The sequence below is a fragment of the Gallinula chloropus genome (genome assembly GCF_964237585.1).
Source record: "Gallinula chloropus genome assembly, chromosome: 21".
NCBI classification, from domain to species: Eukaryota; Metazoa; Chordata; class Aves; order Gruiformes; family Rallidae; genus Gallinula; species Gallinula chloropus.
Window position 1 is genome coordinate 5123629 of NC_140106.1, and position 16245 is coordinate 5139873.

A 16245-nucleotide genomic window follows, 5' to 3' on the forward strand; every position below is an offset into this window, starting at 1 on the left:
ACAAGTACCCCAACTTCCCTGAGGTAGTCTGAGTAGGAGCAGGAGACCCTGAGGATCTGGGGAACTTCACAGAAGAATTGATCCATGGCATTGCCTTGGCAAAATGTAATGAAAACGTGTTGGCAGTGTGCATTCCAGCACTCAGAAAAGCACTGCCCCAGGCAGCTGCTGCCATTCTGGCACAAGCTCTGCTGCCCAGGAAGGTCCCGTAGTGCAGGGGTTTGCAGATGGCAACATGACGGTCATAGGCCATGATGGTGAGAAGGGAAAACTCTGCTGACATTAAAAAGAAGAAGAAAAAGACCTGTGCAGCACATCCCGAGTAGGAAATGGCCCTGGTGTTCCAGAGGGAATCGGCCATGGCTTTGGGGACAGTGGTAGAGATGCAGCCCACATCAAGGAGGGAGAGGTTGAGGAGGAAGAAGTACATGGGGGTGTGGAGGCGGTGCTCACAGGCTATGGTGAGGATGATGAGGCCGTTGCCCAGGAGGGCAGCCAGGTAGATGCCCAGGAAGAGCCAGAAGTGCAGGAGCTGCAGCTCCCGTGTGTCTGCAAAGGACAGGAGGAGGAATTGGCTGATGGAACTGCCATTGGCCATCTCCTTCCTATGGGCATGGGGACCTGTCCCGGAAGGAAAAGAGAGAGAAAAGTTATAGGAGACCTCTCTGAGTAGAACCAGCTCCATTTCTCATGGAAACTGTCCCCCCAATACCTCCCTCCTTTCAAGGAGACCTTTGGAAGATCCTTTTTGGGAGCTTTTTTATTGGTGCTGGCTGATGGTGACACGGAGAACAAGGGCCTCTGCTGAGGAGGGGATGACTGGACATTAAAAGGATTCCAGTAGAGCTACTGATGTGTCAGTCTCAGTCTCTAATCTAAATGCAAAATCTCAATGTAAAATTCTCTCCACTCTCCAGGGGTGCGAAAGTCAAAGCCCAGCCTCAAGAAAAAGGCTCTTTGTTTTTAAAGGAATCGCTGTCTTGATCTTCCTCTGGAAAAGACCCCTTGGAATTTCCCTGGGGGTTGATCTGGAGCTGTGTGCGGGGATGACAGAGGCAGAACCCGCTCAACAGCAGGACCCTGTCCTGCTGGGGGTCACTCCTTCCACCCACAGCTTCTCCCCCTGATGCCGTGGGGAGCTCCCCGGGCAGGCTGAGTGCTGACCCTGGCAGGCAGCAGAGACCCTGCCGCAGCACAGAGCACCCTGGGGTGACGGGGCTGTGCCCGGAAGGACAGCCCTGGGCACCCCTGGCTGCACCCCTGGCTTCACAGCCCTGCAGCCATCCCCGGGAGAAGGAGGCAGCTATTCCTAGTCCATCTGATGGTGCAGCAGGGCAGCCTGTTCTGGAGCACCGTCCTCCTCCTCCTCCACAACAGAAACACCATCAGAGCCACCCTTACAGGTCCTGTCAAGTCATGGAACATGTCACCTCCAGGATACTCCTCCGAGTTTGTCTGCTGCCAGAGACTTACTGTGTCAAAAGATGGGAACATTTCTGCCTGAAGAAGCTCAGAACTGTCTGTCCTCCCACCCCAGACTGCCTTTAACCTCCCTGTGCCTCACTCCTCTCACGTACCCACTGAGGAGTTGCCTCTGGGCAGAGCTGTCTCTCTGCCACACTGACTGGTTGCCCTGAGCAACCTCTGCCCCAGGAGCCTGGCTCAGCTCAGCAGCAGAGGAGCAGCCCAAGGAGGCCCTGTCCTTACCCACTCTGTCTCCCTTGGTTTGTCCCCGGGGCCTCAGGGGAACCTGCTGTGAAACAGGCTGAAGCAAGCACTGACTTCCCTCCCTTAGCTGGAGAGAGACATTTCTTTCCAGCAGTGGCATTTGTCCTGTTAGAGACAGATTTAGGTCCAAGAATACCTCTCATTCTCTTCTTAGTAGCCAGGACACCCAGAGACTGCAAGGGAGGAATCTCCTTCACCTGTTCTGAGGGAAGGGATGCAGCTGAGGCCATTGAGCCTTCTCATCCTGGGTTTGCAGTGAGCTCTGTCCCCCACACACTGAAAACCCCCGTAACTGTGTGTCCTCTTCCTTGGGTTCAGCTGTGAGCAAAACAAGCTCGTTGCCGTGCTCCCCTTCCAACCAGTATGGCTGGAGGGCAGGAGTCAGGCTGCCACACATGCAGGGCTGGTGTGCACCTGACCAGGATGCACACTGGGAGCTGCAGGCTCTAATGGAGCAGCACAAAGACACAACGCAGCTGCTGTGGGAGCCTTCTGGGAGGCTGGTGGGGGATTCAGCAGAGGCTGGGATGGGACACAGCCAGGACAGCTGACCCAAGTTAGCCAGAGGGGTATTCCATACCCTATGACATCATGCTCAGAGGAAACCTCTCACCCCAGCAGGCGCAGGAGCTGTGGGAGGGAGGGAGGAAGGCAACAGAAATTGGCACTATCCAGGGGAAAGGTAAAGGTGTCAGGGGGAGATTGCAGCCCCCCACCCAACCAAGGAGTGTGCAAATGACCCTGTCCTGGTTTCAGTCAGGATGGAGTTAGCTTCATTTGGAGCAGCGGATGGAATGCTGTGTTTGAGAGTTAAAATGAAAGCAGTGCTGATAACACCCTGGTGTTGTTAATTACTATCAGACAGTCAAGGACTTTCTCAGCTCTTCATATTTCTCTATTCATGAGAAAGGAGGGGCGAAGCCAGGACAGGTGACCCAACTGGCCAAAGAGAGTATTCCATGCCAATTACGTCATGCTCAGTATAAAGGGGGCTGATGGGAGGAGGAGCAGGGGCGGCTCCGGGACATGCGGTTCTTGGGGGACGGTCGGGTTCCGGGACGGCTCTGGGTGGCACGGCCTGAGCTGTGGGTTCGGTGAGAAACTGCCTTGTGTATCAACAGCTTCATATATTTTTGCTCTAAAGTCCTGTCAGCATTGTTATATTGTATCTTTCTGTTATCTTAGTAAACTATCCTTATCCCAACCCACGGGCTTTTGGTTTCTTGGTTTTGGGGTTGTTATTTGCCCTTTCCTTTTCCATTCCCTTCCCTCATCCCCCACACACTCCTCCCTCTCCTCTTTTCCTTTAAAGAGCTGGCAGCTGCTTGGATCTCGGCTCTCAGCCAGGGTAAAACCACGACAGACCCCCACGTCTCCAAGGAGCAGGCGTGCTGATCTGAATATGCTTGACCTATAGTAGATCATTGCTAACCAAGCAGTGTAAATTTAGGTGGGTTTTTTTAATCCTGTACATAGATCAAGAGGTTGTAAATTCTGTGTGCGGTGTACTGGCTGTGTGGAATTACCCCTGAGGGCTCATCTCTGCGCCCACACGGATGAAATCCAGCACCTCTGCTCTGTGTGTGTATTGGCATCACTGGGTAACAACCCCACGTTGGGGACAACACTGTGAGCTGAATAGAGAGCCCATGGGAGCTGTGGGCCTGCCAGGAGAAATCAGCTCTGGTTCTCTCCTGAACAGACCCTGAGGACCTGGACACCTCTATTCTGTGTGCTGTGCAATCCTCTGAAGTGAGAGATAGGGAGGTCTTTGCTGTGGGAAGGTGCAGAGAGGAGGTGGCAGAGCTGCCCGGTGTTATTGTGTGTGCCAGAGCCATCAGAGAGGTTCCTTGCAACTTGGAAAGCAGAGACACACAACCCCACTACAAGAAGGGCAAGAAGGAGGATCGGGAGAATTCCAGGCCAGTCGGCCTTGCCTGGGAACGTGATAGGGCAAATGCTCCTGCAGCTGTCTCCAGGGAGCTGGAGGACATGAAAGGGATTGCTGATCCTGAAGGGGTAGGGGAGGGAAAAGCATGTTCTATAGCTAGACACCCCTCAGCCATCTCTTCTCCAAGCTGAACAAGCCAAGTCCTGCCCTTGAGACCTTTCACCACCTGTTTGCCCTCCTCTGGACACACGCTAATAGTTTGATGTCCTTCTTCTGTTGAGGCACCCAAAGCTGCACGTTGTACTCAAGGTGGGGCCATACCAGTGCAGTGTCGAGTGGGACACTGACCTGCTTCAACCAGCTTGCAGTGCCCTGCAAACTTGCTGAACATACACACACATTTTCTAGATAACTTCTGCTCTGCTGTGATTCTCCATCAGGGGGTTCAAGTTCCCCATGAAGAACAAGGCCCATGAACTTATGAAGAAGAGAGATTTTGCCTTGAGATTGAGGAGGTGGAGAGGTTTGGGTGTCCACTGTCACAGTGGTGATTTTCTGAAGTGGTTTAGCTGATGGCATTTGCCACCCTGGGCAAGGAGCTTGCCGAGGAGCTGTGTGTCTGACGCCTCTTTCCCTGGCTTTGCAGAGATCGTGGCTGCCTGGGAGGCCGTGTCTGTAACTGGACACGTAATTGCCCTGTAATCTTGGGGCAGCTGGAGCTGGACAGGGTGGGCTGGCATCCCGGGGACCCTCGCCCTGTGGGGTTCAGTGCTTCTGAGAGCTGGTCCCAAGGAGCGATCGCTCCCTGAGCACCACGGCAGCACCCTGGGAGAACCCCGTGTGCCCAGAGCAGCTTCTTGGCCAAGCAGCAGAGAAATAACGTCCAGGTCCATTCTGAGAAAGGGCTTGCACCACCCTAAGTCTCCACCCTTCCCTGTGGTCAGAGCGGGGAGACCAAACAGAGGGATCAGGGTTACCCTGGGGTCATGCCAAGGAGAATTGCTGGGAGTCAGCCCAGGGGACGATCCCTGTGTTAAAAACCCCAGGATCTCCTCTAGCCAAGGGAGGTGTGAGGGTGCTGAAGAAAGACAAACCAGAGAAGTGTCTTTTGCAAAGTTTCCCCCTGCGGCACAGAGGAGATGGTTGTGGTGCACAGACCCATCTTCCAGCTGGCCAGGACTAGTTCTGGCTGGGGGGGCTCGAGTGCCCCACAGAGATTATCCCTGGGAGGAGAAGGCAGCAGCCAGACTCAACTTCATTGCTCAGCAGCTGTTTTCCTCTCTTTGGTAAGGGCTGAGAGAAGCAAGGTGTTGCCTCCAGACGTCAGGGACACCTGAGAGCCCCAATCTTGCACCCAAATTTGGCCTTCAGTGGCAGGGATTCTTCACCATGCAGATGATGTCCAGGTGGAGGCCGGTGACAAGCGGTGTCCCCCAAGGGTCTGTCTTGGGACCGGTGCTCTTTAACATCTTTATCAATGACATGGATGATGGAATTGAGTGCACCCTCAGCAAGTTTGCTGATGACACCAAGCTGAGTGGTGTGGTCAACACCCCAGAAGGAAAGGAAGCCATCCAGAGGGATCTTGACAGGCTTGAAAGATGGCCCCGAGGGAACCTAATGAGGTTCAACACTGCAGAGTGTCAGGTGTTGCACTTGGGACGGAAGAATCCCAGACACACATACAGACGTGGAGAAGAGCTTCTTGAGAGTAGCCCTGCTGAGAAGGACTTGGGGATTGTGGTGGATGAGAAGCTTGACATGAGCCAGCAGTGTGCTCTTGCAGCTTGTAGGGCCAATGGTATCCTGGGCTCCATCAGGAGAGGAGTGGCCAGCAGGGACAGGGAGGTGGTTGTCCCTCTCTACTCTGCCCTCGTGAGGCACCATCTGGAGTACTGTGTCCAGATCTGGGGCCCTCAATACAAGAAGGATCCTTGGAGAGGGTTCAGAGGAGGGCCACAAGGATGATTAGAGGGCTGGAGCACCTGCCCTACAAAGAGAGGCTGAGGGAACTGGGCTTGTTCAGCCTGGAGAAGAGAAGGCTGCGGGGGGACCTCATTGCAGCCTTCCAGTACCTGAAGGGAGCTTATAGGCAGGAGGGGATTCGACTTTTTAAAAGAGCAGATAATGGCAGGACAAGGGGGAATGGACTAAAGCTAAAGGAGGGAAGGTTTAGATTAGATATTAGGGGGAAGTTTTTTACAGAAAGAGTGGTGAGGTGCTGGAACAGGCTGCCCAGAGAGGTAGTGGATTCCCTGTCCCTGGAGGTGTTCAAGGCCAGGTTGGATGGGGCCTTGGGCAGTCTTGTGTAGATCCAGGCCTGGAGGTTGGTGCCCCTGCCTGTGGCAGGGGGGTTGGAGCTCCATGATCCTTGGGGTCCCTTCCAACCCAGACCATTCTATGATTCTATGATTCTATGATGTCAAGGTTGAGCTGCTTCAGGATAGGCCATTGGGCGTTGCCATGGTGAATGACAGGGTGGTGATGTCACAGAGCCCTGCCATGGTATATAGTGCTGTGCAGCCGGGACCAGCACAGTATTGCTAGCAGCAGCAGCAGCAGCAGCAGCAGCAGCAGCAGCAGCAGCAGCAGCAGCAGCAATAGCAGCAGCAGCAACAGCAGCAGCAAACAGAAGAAGCAGCAGCAGAAGCATTATTCAGGCAGGAAGGGCCACAGCCCCCACCTGCCTCTTTATCCTTCTGCTGGTGGCCCTGCGACCCCAGGGGCTCAGGGCTGATCCATGCCGATCCCGGGAATTAGGTATGTGGCAGGCGAGGGCAGCAGCCAGTCCTGGCAGCAGAACCCACTGCCCCTCTGGGTGACAGTGGGGCTGAGCTCATGTGGGGCAGGGCTGGGTGAGCCATGGGGCTGGGCCGGGCTGGGTGAGCCGTGGTCAGCTGTGCAGACAGGAGGTGTCAGATGCCCTGTGGGGAGGCACAGGGTTCGCAGCTGCTGCCATTGGCATCTTCAAGGCAACTGATGGGACTGGGAGCCGTGAGAAACCTTTGTCCCTAGAGCTGTCCCTGTGTCCCCCTGCCCTGGGGCAGCATCCCTCGGGCCTGTGTGCCTGGGCTGGAGTGGCACTGCAGGGGCCAGGAATAGCCCAGGGGAGCACTTCTCCAAGCCCTGGGCTTGTCAAAGCCCTGTCCCCAGGGCCATGGCTCTCAGGCTGCCCAGCTGAGTGCCGGCTTTCAGCCTCCGAGACAGCCGTCCTCAGGAGATGTCCTGTCAGGAAAACAGGAGCCTTCCACATCTAGCCCTGCTGTGCTCTCCTTGGGTGAACCCCAGTCCCCATGGGACAGGCTGGAACAGCCCACAGCCCCGGGGAGCAGATGGGGCAGCACCAGGGCTGGGAAAAAGAGGTGCTCTTTCTTTCCCCTGGGCTGGGAATCCCGCTGAGCTTGAGCGTGACGCGGCCAAGGAGAGGCTGGTGCTCAGAGCCCCTCTGCCACATCACCTCACGGCTTGCTGAGCCACTCCTGGCTCTGAGGCAGAATTGCCCCTTAGCCCAGTGTCCAGGTCCCTGCTGAGCGGCTGCTCTCTTCTCTCTTTCCATTCCAGTGTTCCCTCCATCAACCTGACCAGCTGCAAGTATGAGAGTGGTAAGCCCGAGGGGTCGCAGCGTGTCCTTTTCAGCCAGGGATGAGCGCTGGTGCCCAATGCCCGCGGCACGCTCGCTGTCGCTTCGTGCCTTTATTGCTCACAAGCCCCGTGGAGCCCTGTGCAAAGGAAGGAGCGACACCGCAATGGCGGTGCAAGCCCCCCGCCCCCTGCCCCCCGCCCCCCGTCTGCCTGTCTTTGCCGTCCAGCTGCTAAAGTGGGTGAGAGGGGTTTAGTGAGGGGCAGTTCGGATGCCAGACTGGAATGATGGGACAGCTCTGGCCTGCACATGGTGCTCTGGGACCCTGAGGCATGTGGACTCAGGGGGCTGAGAGCTCTCAGAATACCTGCAGCCAAGGTCTGGGCTGTGTTTAGCTGCGTAAAGCTTTTCTGTCACCTCCTGAAGGGCTCTGCCGGTACTTTGCATCTGTGGGTGGAAGCACAGGCTGAAGTGTTTTGTCCCCCCCCATGTCCCTGGTTACACTGGGGGTTTAGCAGTCCCGTGGAAGCACAGGCTGGAGCGTTTTGTCACCCCCCCCCCCCATGTCCCTGGTTACACTGGGGGTTTAGCAGCTCCGGGGCCCCTCTGCCTGGCCCCTTTGTCACCTGCTCTCTTTGGTCCAGTGCGGCGGGCAGCACAGTGCTGCGGGCTTAGAGAAGCGGGAGAAACCGAGGAGTGGACGGTGTGGTGGGCGGACACCTCCGTCTCTCTGGAGCACATCAGGAAAATGAAACGGTTTCAGGTAAGTACCCCCCTGTCAAGAGCTGCAGGAGGAGCTCAGGAAGGGGCGGGGGGGAGGCGGGATACACGGGGGACGTAGTGGAAAAATGTGTCGCATCAGGAAACAGAAGCGTCCAAAGGATCACCCATGGCCCCTTGTCTGCTTGGGTTCCAGAGGATGCATGCTCACGAGCCTTTGCTTCTGCTGCGTCGCTGGTACGGTGCCATCAGCGACACTGGGGCAGTCAGTAGTGCGAACGGGAAAGCTGCCAGCCCCTTTCACACGGCATGGATTCAATGGGTCTTGATGAGAAGCGGCCGCCTTCTAGGAGCTGTGATCTGCTGGGGAGGGCAGGCATCAGGGCTCAATGATGGTGGCAGCAGTGATTTTCTGAAGTGGTTTAGCTGCTGGCATTTGCCACCCTGGGCAAGGAGCTTGCCGAGGAGCTGTGTGTCTGACGCCTCTTTCCCTGGCTTTGCAGAGATCGTGGCTACCTGGGAGGCCGTGTCAGTAACTGGACACATAATTGCCCTGCTGGAACATATTCTGGTCCCTCAGCAGGCGGTCAAGGGCACCGTTTTACAGCCCAGCTTCCCATTCTGCCCGCTGGTTTCCATGTGCGCCGGTTTTCCTCGGCTCTGGGGAAAGATCCCTGCTGTCCCTTTGCTGACTCTCTTTTCCCTCTGCACCTCTTTCAGAAAATCAACCACTTCCCAGGCATGATGGAGATCTGCCGGAAGGACTCGTTAGCGCGCAACCTGAACCGCATGCTCAAGCTCTTCCCTGAGGAGTACAAGATATTCCCCCGCACTTGGTGCCTGCCAGCTGAGTGAGTGATGTGCATTAGAGCACCTGAGAGCAGGGATAGGAAATGAGGCAGCGGGAACCTCTCTGTGGTGGGCTGGGGGGGTCTCTCAGACTTGGGATCCCTCCCTGTGACTGAGCGGTGTGTCGGCACACGTCTCTGGCTTCAGGCCGTGTGCCTTGCAGGCAGAGTGCAGAGGGGCTAAAGCTGGGGAGGGGCACCCACCCGGAATGCCAAAGGGCAGTGGGCAAGGGAGGAGTGTGAATCGGCTTTTGGCTGGAAGGTGTCTCTGCAACTCGGAGCGAGCAGGAGAGGCGGCAGTGGCGGGGCGGCGGGGCAGGCTCTCGTCTCCCGGGGGCTGGGTCAGTGCCCATTGCTTGCCCGGGAAGGGCACGGGACAGGGGCACAAGGCGGATACACCCCACCGATGGCGATGGCCCCTGTGTCTCTGCCAGCGCTGCAGCAGAGCACGCTGAGGCCAGAGGGTGGTGGGAGAGCGCGGGTCACTCCACTGAGCAGAATTCTGGGCACAGTGGGATGGAAACTCCCACCAAGGTCCCGAAGCTTTGGGGCACACGGCCTGGCTTCTCTCCTCATGTACGGGCGAGCAGTGCTCGCAGCACGGCTGAATGTGGCCCAGGAGCACCCAGTGTCGTGGCAAGGGGCCAAGATGCCCATTCTTAGGCAGATTTTACTCTGGCCATTGCCTGAAAACCTAGAATCAGAGCTCCCCTCACCTGCTCCATGGCCACAACATCTGCAAGAGCATCTCTTTGCAGGCCTGTGACTGTTCTTGGGGCTGTTTCCTGGGGCCAGGAAAACTTGTCCTCTGTTACGGGCGAGCTCAGGGGATGTGGGTTTTTGCAGCTCTGAACAGCCCCCGCTTCCTCCCACAGCTATGGAGATTTCCAATCCTACATACGCAAGAGGAAAACCGGAATGTTCATCTGCAAGCCTCCCAATGGCTGCCAGGGAAAAGGCATCTTCATAACGCGAAACCCAACGGAGATCAAACACGACAGGCGTATGATCTGTCAGCAGTACATCTCTAAGGTAACAGGGACGATCTCAAACTAGAGCTGGGGGTGTGCAACCTCGCAGCTCCTCCAGCATCCCACATCCTCCTTGTGTCCTCTCCCTGCACCTTCCTGGACCTGCCAGGGGCACAGAGGTGGCCGCAGCTCAGCAAAGGCCTGGTGAAAGCTTGCCTTTCTCCTCGCTGCTGAGGTGCCGGGGAGCGGCACAAGCAGTGAGACAGAGCAGCCAGCCTCGTGCAGGGCAGCCAGCAGCCGCCTCGCAGCCTTTGCTTTTCTCACGTCCCTCCTGCCTTGTGTTCTCACAGCCTTTCCTCATTGATGGCTTCAAATTTGACCTTCGCTTTTATGTGCTGGTCACCTCTTGTGACCCACTGAGGATTTTTATCTACAAGGAGGGTCTGGCCCGCTTTGCCACTGTGAAGTACATCGACCCCAGCAGCACCGGGACCCCAGTAGAAAAGGCAAGTCTGGTGGCTTTCATGGCATGCAGCTTGCTTCTTTCCCGTTCTTTGCACCCTCTGTACCTCTTCCGCCTCCTCCCAGAACTTATTTCAGGCTGTCTGTGAGCTGTTTGTGTTGGTGCCGTGTGTCTCATAGTAAATGATAGTCTCTCATGTTTCCTCTCTCAGGATGACACCTTCATGCATTTGACAAATTATGCCATCAACAGACGCAGTGCAAACTTTGTCTGGGATGACCTGAAGGGCAGCAAGAGGTACAGTCTTGTGTGGATGCTGCAGTGCCTGGGGCACGCCCTGCAGGAAGGCTGCCTTTGGGAGCCCTGTTTGCCAGGGCCTTTCTCAGGGCGAACATGGTATCGCAGGGCAGCTCTTAGTGTCTTCTGTCCTGCACACAGGAAACTGTCCACCCTGTTTGCCTGGTTGAGAGAAAACAACATCAAAACGGCCAAGCTCTGGGAAGATATTGAAGATCTTGTTATCAAGACGCTGATCTCAGCTCACCCCATTGTGAAGCACCAGTACCGCAGTTGCTTTCCCCAGCACGTGACTGGCAGTGCCTGCTTTGAGATCCTGGGCTTCGACATTTTATTGGACAGAAATTTGAAGCCATGGCTGCTCGAGGTGAGGGGGGAATCTCCTGCTGGCCTGAAGCAAGTCTGGAAACAGAGCTGGCTGGTCTGGGGGATGCTGCGCAGCAAGGGGCAGTGGGCTGAACAGAGCTGATCTGCTTGAGAAGGGCCACCTGGGTCCCAAAACCAACGAGCTGTGAAGTCAGGTAGCCAGGCGAGCTGCTGTAGCCTAAGCGGGACTGGAGGGTGTCCGTGTCCGTTCCGTGGACACCCTCTCCAAGAGCAGGGAGTGCCCTGAACCCAAGGACTCCTTGACCTGCAAGAGCATCCTGAATCCCAATACCTGCTCCACACCCCCAGTCCTGTGGGCTGTGGGGTCTGAGCAGCCGGAAGGCTTCATTGGAAAGTGTGTGGTAGGGCTGGGGCTGGGGCTGTGGCTGTGGCTGGGGTTGGGTCCGGGGCTGGGTATGGAGCGGGGGCAGGCTCCAGGGCTGAGGCTGGGGCAGGGGCTGGGGCTCGGCCTGTCTGCTGGCAGTGCTTGCTGGGAGCTGGAGTGTGAATTAGCTCCTTGTTTTGGCAGGTGAACCACTCTCCCAGCTTCACCACAGACTCTCGCCTGGACCGCGAGGTGAAGGACGCACTACTTCGCGATACCATTAGCCTGATAAACGTGCATGCCTGTGACAGAAGGAAGGTGCTGCAGGAAGACAGGCAGCGCGTAAAGGAACGGCTCCTGCACAGCCATCAGACTCGCCGTGCATCCAGGTACCGCTCTTCCCCATCGTGCCTCAGGTCCCAGTGAGAAAAGATCTCCCCAAGGCTTCAAACGTAAGCTCACGGAGGCTGTGGCACTCTAAGGCCTCAGAGGAGAAATCTCCCAAGCCATTGGCATCCTGCAAGGAAGCGCCAGGGCTTGTCTCTGGGCACGAGGAGACTTGAGGCGCTGGGTGCTCTGGGTCCTGTGCATCAAGGTCCATCACCATCAAGCCCACTGCCTGGGCTTTTCCTGCTGTGGAGAGCAGGGCGGGGTGGGTGGGCAGGAACCCCTCCAGCTCCTGTTTCAATTAGGACACCCAAGAGAACTCCAGGCTGGAGCTGCTGAGCATGTTAACCCCGTACTCGGCCTGCCCCTGCAGCCTCAGCTGCTCCAAGCTCCCCGCTGGCCTGCGAGGAAAGCTCCTGACAGTGTGCAGGAGGTATCAGATGGGAAAGAAGCTTGCCAGGCCCTTGTCCCTCACCGTGGCAGCACCTGGAGCCTCCTGTCCCACCGCCCTGCCTGTGCTTTCTCCCGGTTTACAGACGTGAGGAGCTGGAGAGCAACCAGGCTGCCTGGCTGGCCCAGGCAGAGCAGTACGAGAAGTCCCACCTGGGCGGTTTCCGGCGCATTTACCCGGCGTGTGGGACAGAGAAGTACGAGCCGTTCTTCAACCAGAGCATCTCCCTCTTCCGGGAAACGGCCTCATCCAAAGCAAGGGAGGAGTGTGTCAGGTACGCTGCTCCTGTGGAGAACCCACTCCTCACAGGGCTGGCACAGAGACCCCTGGCTTCTGAGCCCTTCTTGGGAGCAGCTCTGCTGCTCAAGAGATGCACCTAAGCTGGTGAGCGCTGGAAGGGAAGGAGTCTGCAGGAGTGCGTCCTCTGGAGAGGCAGACGCCCTATTCCATTGACTTCTGGGCCTGTGCTGTGGCACAGGCATCCTCGACCCTTCTGGCGGCCATGGCCGAGTTCAAGGGGGTTTCTCACACCGTGCGAGTCTCTTTTCCAAGTCCTCCTGGCCCATCTCCCTGCACCCTTCTCTTCGGGTCTGTTCAGTCCAGACTCGTAATCGCCTTTTGTTCTTATGGCTCCTCTTGACCTGGTGACTAAGACTCCTGCTCTCCGGCAGGCAGCAGCTGGAAGAAATACGACTGAAAAAAGAAAAGCTGGAGGCTCTCACCAGCAAGAAGAAAACGGAGAGGAAAGAGCACCTGCACGGAGTGTCAGCTCACACCACCCTCCTCACCAAGAGGCTCAGCATCGCAGGGAACAGGAAGGTACCTTGCTCTTGGCAGTGGTGGTCATGAGGCCCTCAAAGGCAGTAAGGTGGAACAGGGCTGGGCTGGCCATGGGTGTCTCCCAGGGAAGGGAGCTCTGAGGTTTGACTCCCCTTCCTGATGTCGGGAGAGCTGACGGCTTGTGCTGGGAGGCCCTTGCAAGCACCAGGCTGTCTGGTCCCGTGGCTGTTGGGACTCCCACCGGGATCTTCTCCCTGCTCCAGCCCCAAGTCTGTCATTCTCCTTAGAGCTGGGAGCAGCCTGTGGCTTGGTGTGTCTCGGGCATCACTAGGGCTTCAACTTTGCTGGAACTCGGGTCTGTCTTTCCAAAGGTCCAGCCCATGCAGTACAACTCTATGCAGCCCCAGGACATTGTGGAAAAGGAGGAGAAGGAAAGAAGGGAGGCTCTTCTGCAGCGGGAGAACCTTATCCATCGTTTGGGAATCATGGATCACCTCTCTAAGCTGATCCCCAAAGCCAAGGAACCAGCAGACAACCAGAGATTCAGCACCATTAAACCCAAAGGCCAGGTAAGTGAAGGCCGACCCTGCGAGGCCGGCACAGGAGAGCCATTCGTGGGCGGGTCGTGGGCAATGACGCGCAGGCATCGAGCAGCCCTGGCGCGGCCCAGTTCAACGAGATCCCACGTAGTGTCTGGGTCTGTGGGTTTTGTTCCAGTTCCAGGACTTTGGGGGACTGAAGGCTGGGCAAACAAAGGGATTTTTTTCAGAGTGAAGGTTTATCTGGGGCTGGGTCAGAGCCTTTCTTGCTGAGCCTTGCACTTCTCTCCACAAAGCCTGCTCCGGCTCAGCGCAGTGCTGAGGGCAGAGGGTGGCAGTCAGCACTGCTGCAGGCAGATGAGGCGGGCAGCTGCTGTGCCCCCTCAGACCATTTGAGTGGATGGTGCTGACTGTGGTTTGCACCCAGGGGAAGGCACAGGGCCAGGCTTTAGTGAGCACCTGTGGGTGACCAGAGACGACTTTTCCTTCCTGCCTCGTGCCAAGGCCTGTGGAACTGAGCTGCTGCTGCTTTCTCTCCTCCCAGATGGAGTTTCCGTGTGATGAGCTCAAGGGTCGCAACACCCACCAGGCTCTGACACTCAGACTGCCCTTGCTCCCACGAGCTCACATCCAGACTTCAGCAAATCAGTGCATGCTCAAGCGCAGAGCCAACGCTGAGCTGCCAGCCACATCGGGCTTGGATCCTGCTGCCACAGGCTCCCTCTTCATTCAGGGACATCACATCCCCTGCCATGAGCGCAGCAAATTGCAGCAGGCGAGAGGCCAGAGGCTCCCTGGCTGGGGAATCAAGGCTGCAGACCGTGAGTACCACGTTCCCTGCCGCTGGCCCTGAGCAACCCCATCGAGGAGGTTCCAGGGGTTGATCAGGAGAGCTGCTGGGTTCTGCCTGTCCCCCCAACGAATGCCTGTGCTCTTTCAGGTGAAGCCCGCAGTGTGTCCTCGCACATGGGCAGATGTCCCCCGGTATCCCCAGCCAGCACGGTCTCAGACAACGACACCACCAGCTACACTGAAGTCCAGGAGCTCCCCACCTCCTCTGCCACCCGTGTGGGGAACAGGAGTCCCTTGCACCGTGCCAGCCTGATCGGTAGGGAAGGTGGCCAAGTGCCCCCTGGTTCAGCCTTTTTCCCCTCAGGTGCTCACTGACCACCCAAAGCTCCTGGCTGGGGATGGCGGCTGCGGCTGAGCCCAGACAGGGTCCTAGTGCAGCACGGCCGCCCCCCCCACAGGAATTCATAGGCTCTCCAGGCAGGGGGCTGCTGCCTGCACCTTGCCTGCACCCTGCCTGCACCCTGCCTGCACCCCCGGGCAGGAAGCACCCCCTCTCCCTAGACGCTGCCCCGCTCTCTGCCCATTGCGGTCGCTCCCATACCCTCGTCCCCCGAGCGCCTGCACGGGACAGATGTGGAATGATCCTGATGTCACTGAAATGGGTATAAAACCTCTCGCTCCCATGGGAGGATTGAGCAGTAGGCATTCCTTATTGCAGTGCCAGATGCACGAGGGATTGCTCCTGCCATGTCCAGGGACTGCATGGTGGGGAACAATTGTTTTCTTTCACATTGCTTGTTTTTCATGGGATTCATTTTCCTCCCTCTTTGCTGGGGGTTGTTTGGGGCTTTTTCTGTTCCCCTTTAAAAACTGCTTTTTTCTTATGAACCTGTTTTTTGCTCATCCAATGAGTTTCTTTCTTTTTTTTACCCTTTGATTCCTTCCCCCATCACACCAGGGGAGAGTTAGTGAGCTGCTGCCTGGTGCTTAGTTGCCAGCTGAGGTTAAAACCATGACAGCAAAACCATGACACAAGGATATTTTTTTTCCCTGGGCACTTTTCAGCCCAGTCCACCTCCCACCAAACTCTTCACCTTCCCCTTCTCTCTCCCAAGCAGAGTGCAGTCTGGGCAGTGCCCAAGGCAGAGCTCTGGTCACTCCCCAGAGAGCCTCTGAAGGGCACAGAAGCTCCTGGGTGGCAGACAGGGGCATTCAGCCACAGAGACTGGGGCATCCACGGAACAAGGAAAATCAGGTCAGTGGCACTCTGTGTTCCCTGTTGTCCTCCCCAGAGGATGGGGAGGGGTCTGCAAGTCCTTCTGTGCCATGCCCCGCTCCCCCCGGGGAGGCACTTGCCTAGGAAGGCCGGCAGCGTGTAGCTGCTGAGCAATGTCTCGTCAGTTGGCTCAAGGCATCCTTGAGCTCCTGGTTCCTCATGCTGTAGATGAGGGGGTTCAGTGTGGGAGGAGTGTGAATCGGCTTTTGGGTGGATGGTCTTAACAGCCCCCGCTTCCTCCCACAGCTATGCAGATTTCCACGTCTACAGAGACAAGAGGAAAACCAGAATGTTCATCTGCAAGCCTCCCCGTGGCTGCCAGGGAAAAGGCATCTTCATAACACGTAACCCAAAGGAGATCAAACATGACAAGCAAAAGAATGGTGCAATTATTCAAGGAGGGAACAGTTTAAACTGACCCTGTGGCTATAACTCAGCAATCTGCACCAAAGGTGAGGAACAGACTGCAATGAAGACTATGTGCCTTTCTCCAGATGACCCCAAAAGACCACCACCACATAGCAGCGTGCCTGTGCCAGAGCGAGGAGGCTGATGATGATTTCTCAGAACTGCTTTGAATAACCCAGCCTCTTCTCAGAATTCTTATGTATATGTGTGACTGTATGTAATAAATATCCAACTGATTGTTGACAACTGGTCTGAGTGGGAGAACGTTTTTAGCTCAGCTCAGCTGAAGCAACTGATTTGTGGAAATCTAAAGAGTGTAAAACATCATTACTATATGGGAGGAGGACTTTAGAGAACTTTGAATCTCTCAATCAGGTGCAAGAATGTCTTTGCCCATTTATACAGGATTATACAGGCATTTTA

At 56.5% G+C, this 16245-nt stretch overlaps 1 protein-coding gene across 1 annotated transcript; it reads left to right on the forward strand.

Annotated features, from left to right (window-relative positions):
• Positions 1–6481: 6481 nt before the first annotated feature.
• LOC311199753 (tubulin polyglutamylase TTLL13-like) lies at positions 6482–14513 on the forward strand (the record flags this gene model as incomplete). The annotated part of the gene is made up of 15 exons (XM_084273884.1): positions 6482–6501; positions 7181–7221; positions 7844–7962; positions 8640–8770; positions 9643–9799; positions 10089–10244; positions 10413–10498; positions 10640–10865; positions 11394–11578; positions 12113–12301; positions 12699–12846; positions 13179–13376; positions 13891–14167; positions 14287–14454; positions 14503–14513. The coding sequence occupies 15 exons, from the start codon at positions 6482–6484 to the stop codon at positions 14511–14513; spliced, it is 2112 nt and encodes a 703-aa protein (XP_084130010.1).
• Between the last annotated feature and the right edge of the window lie 1732 nt (positions 14514–16245).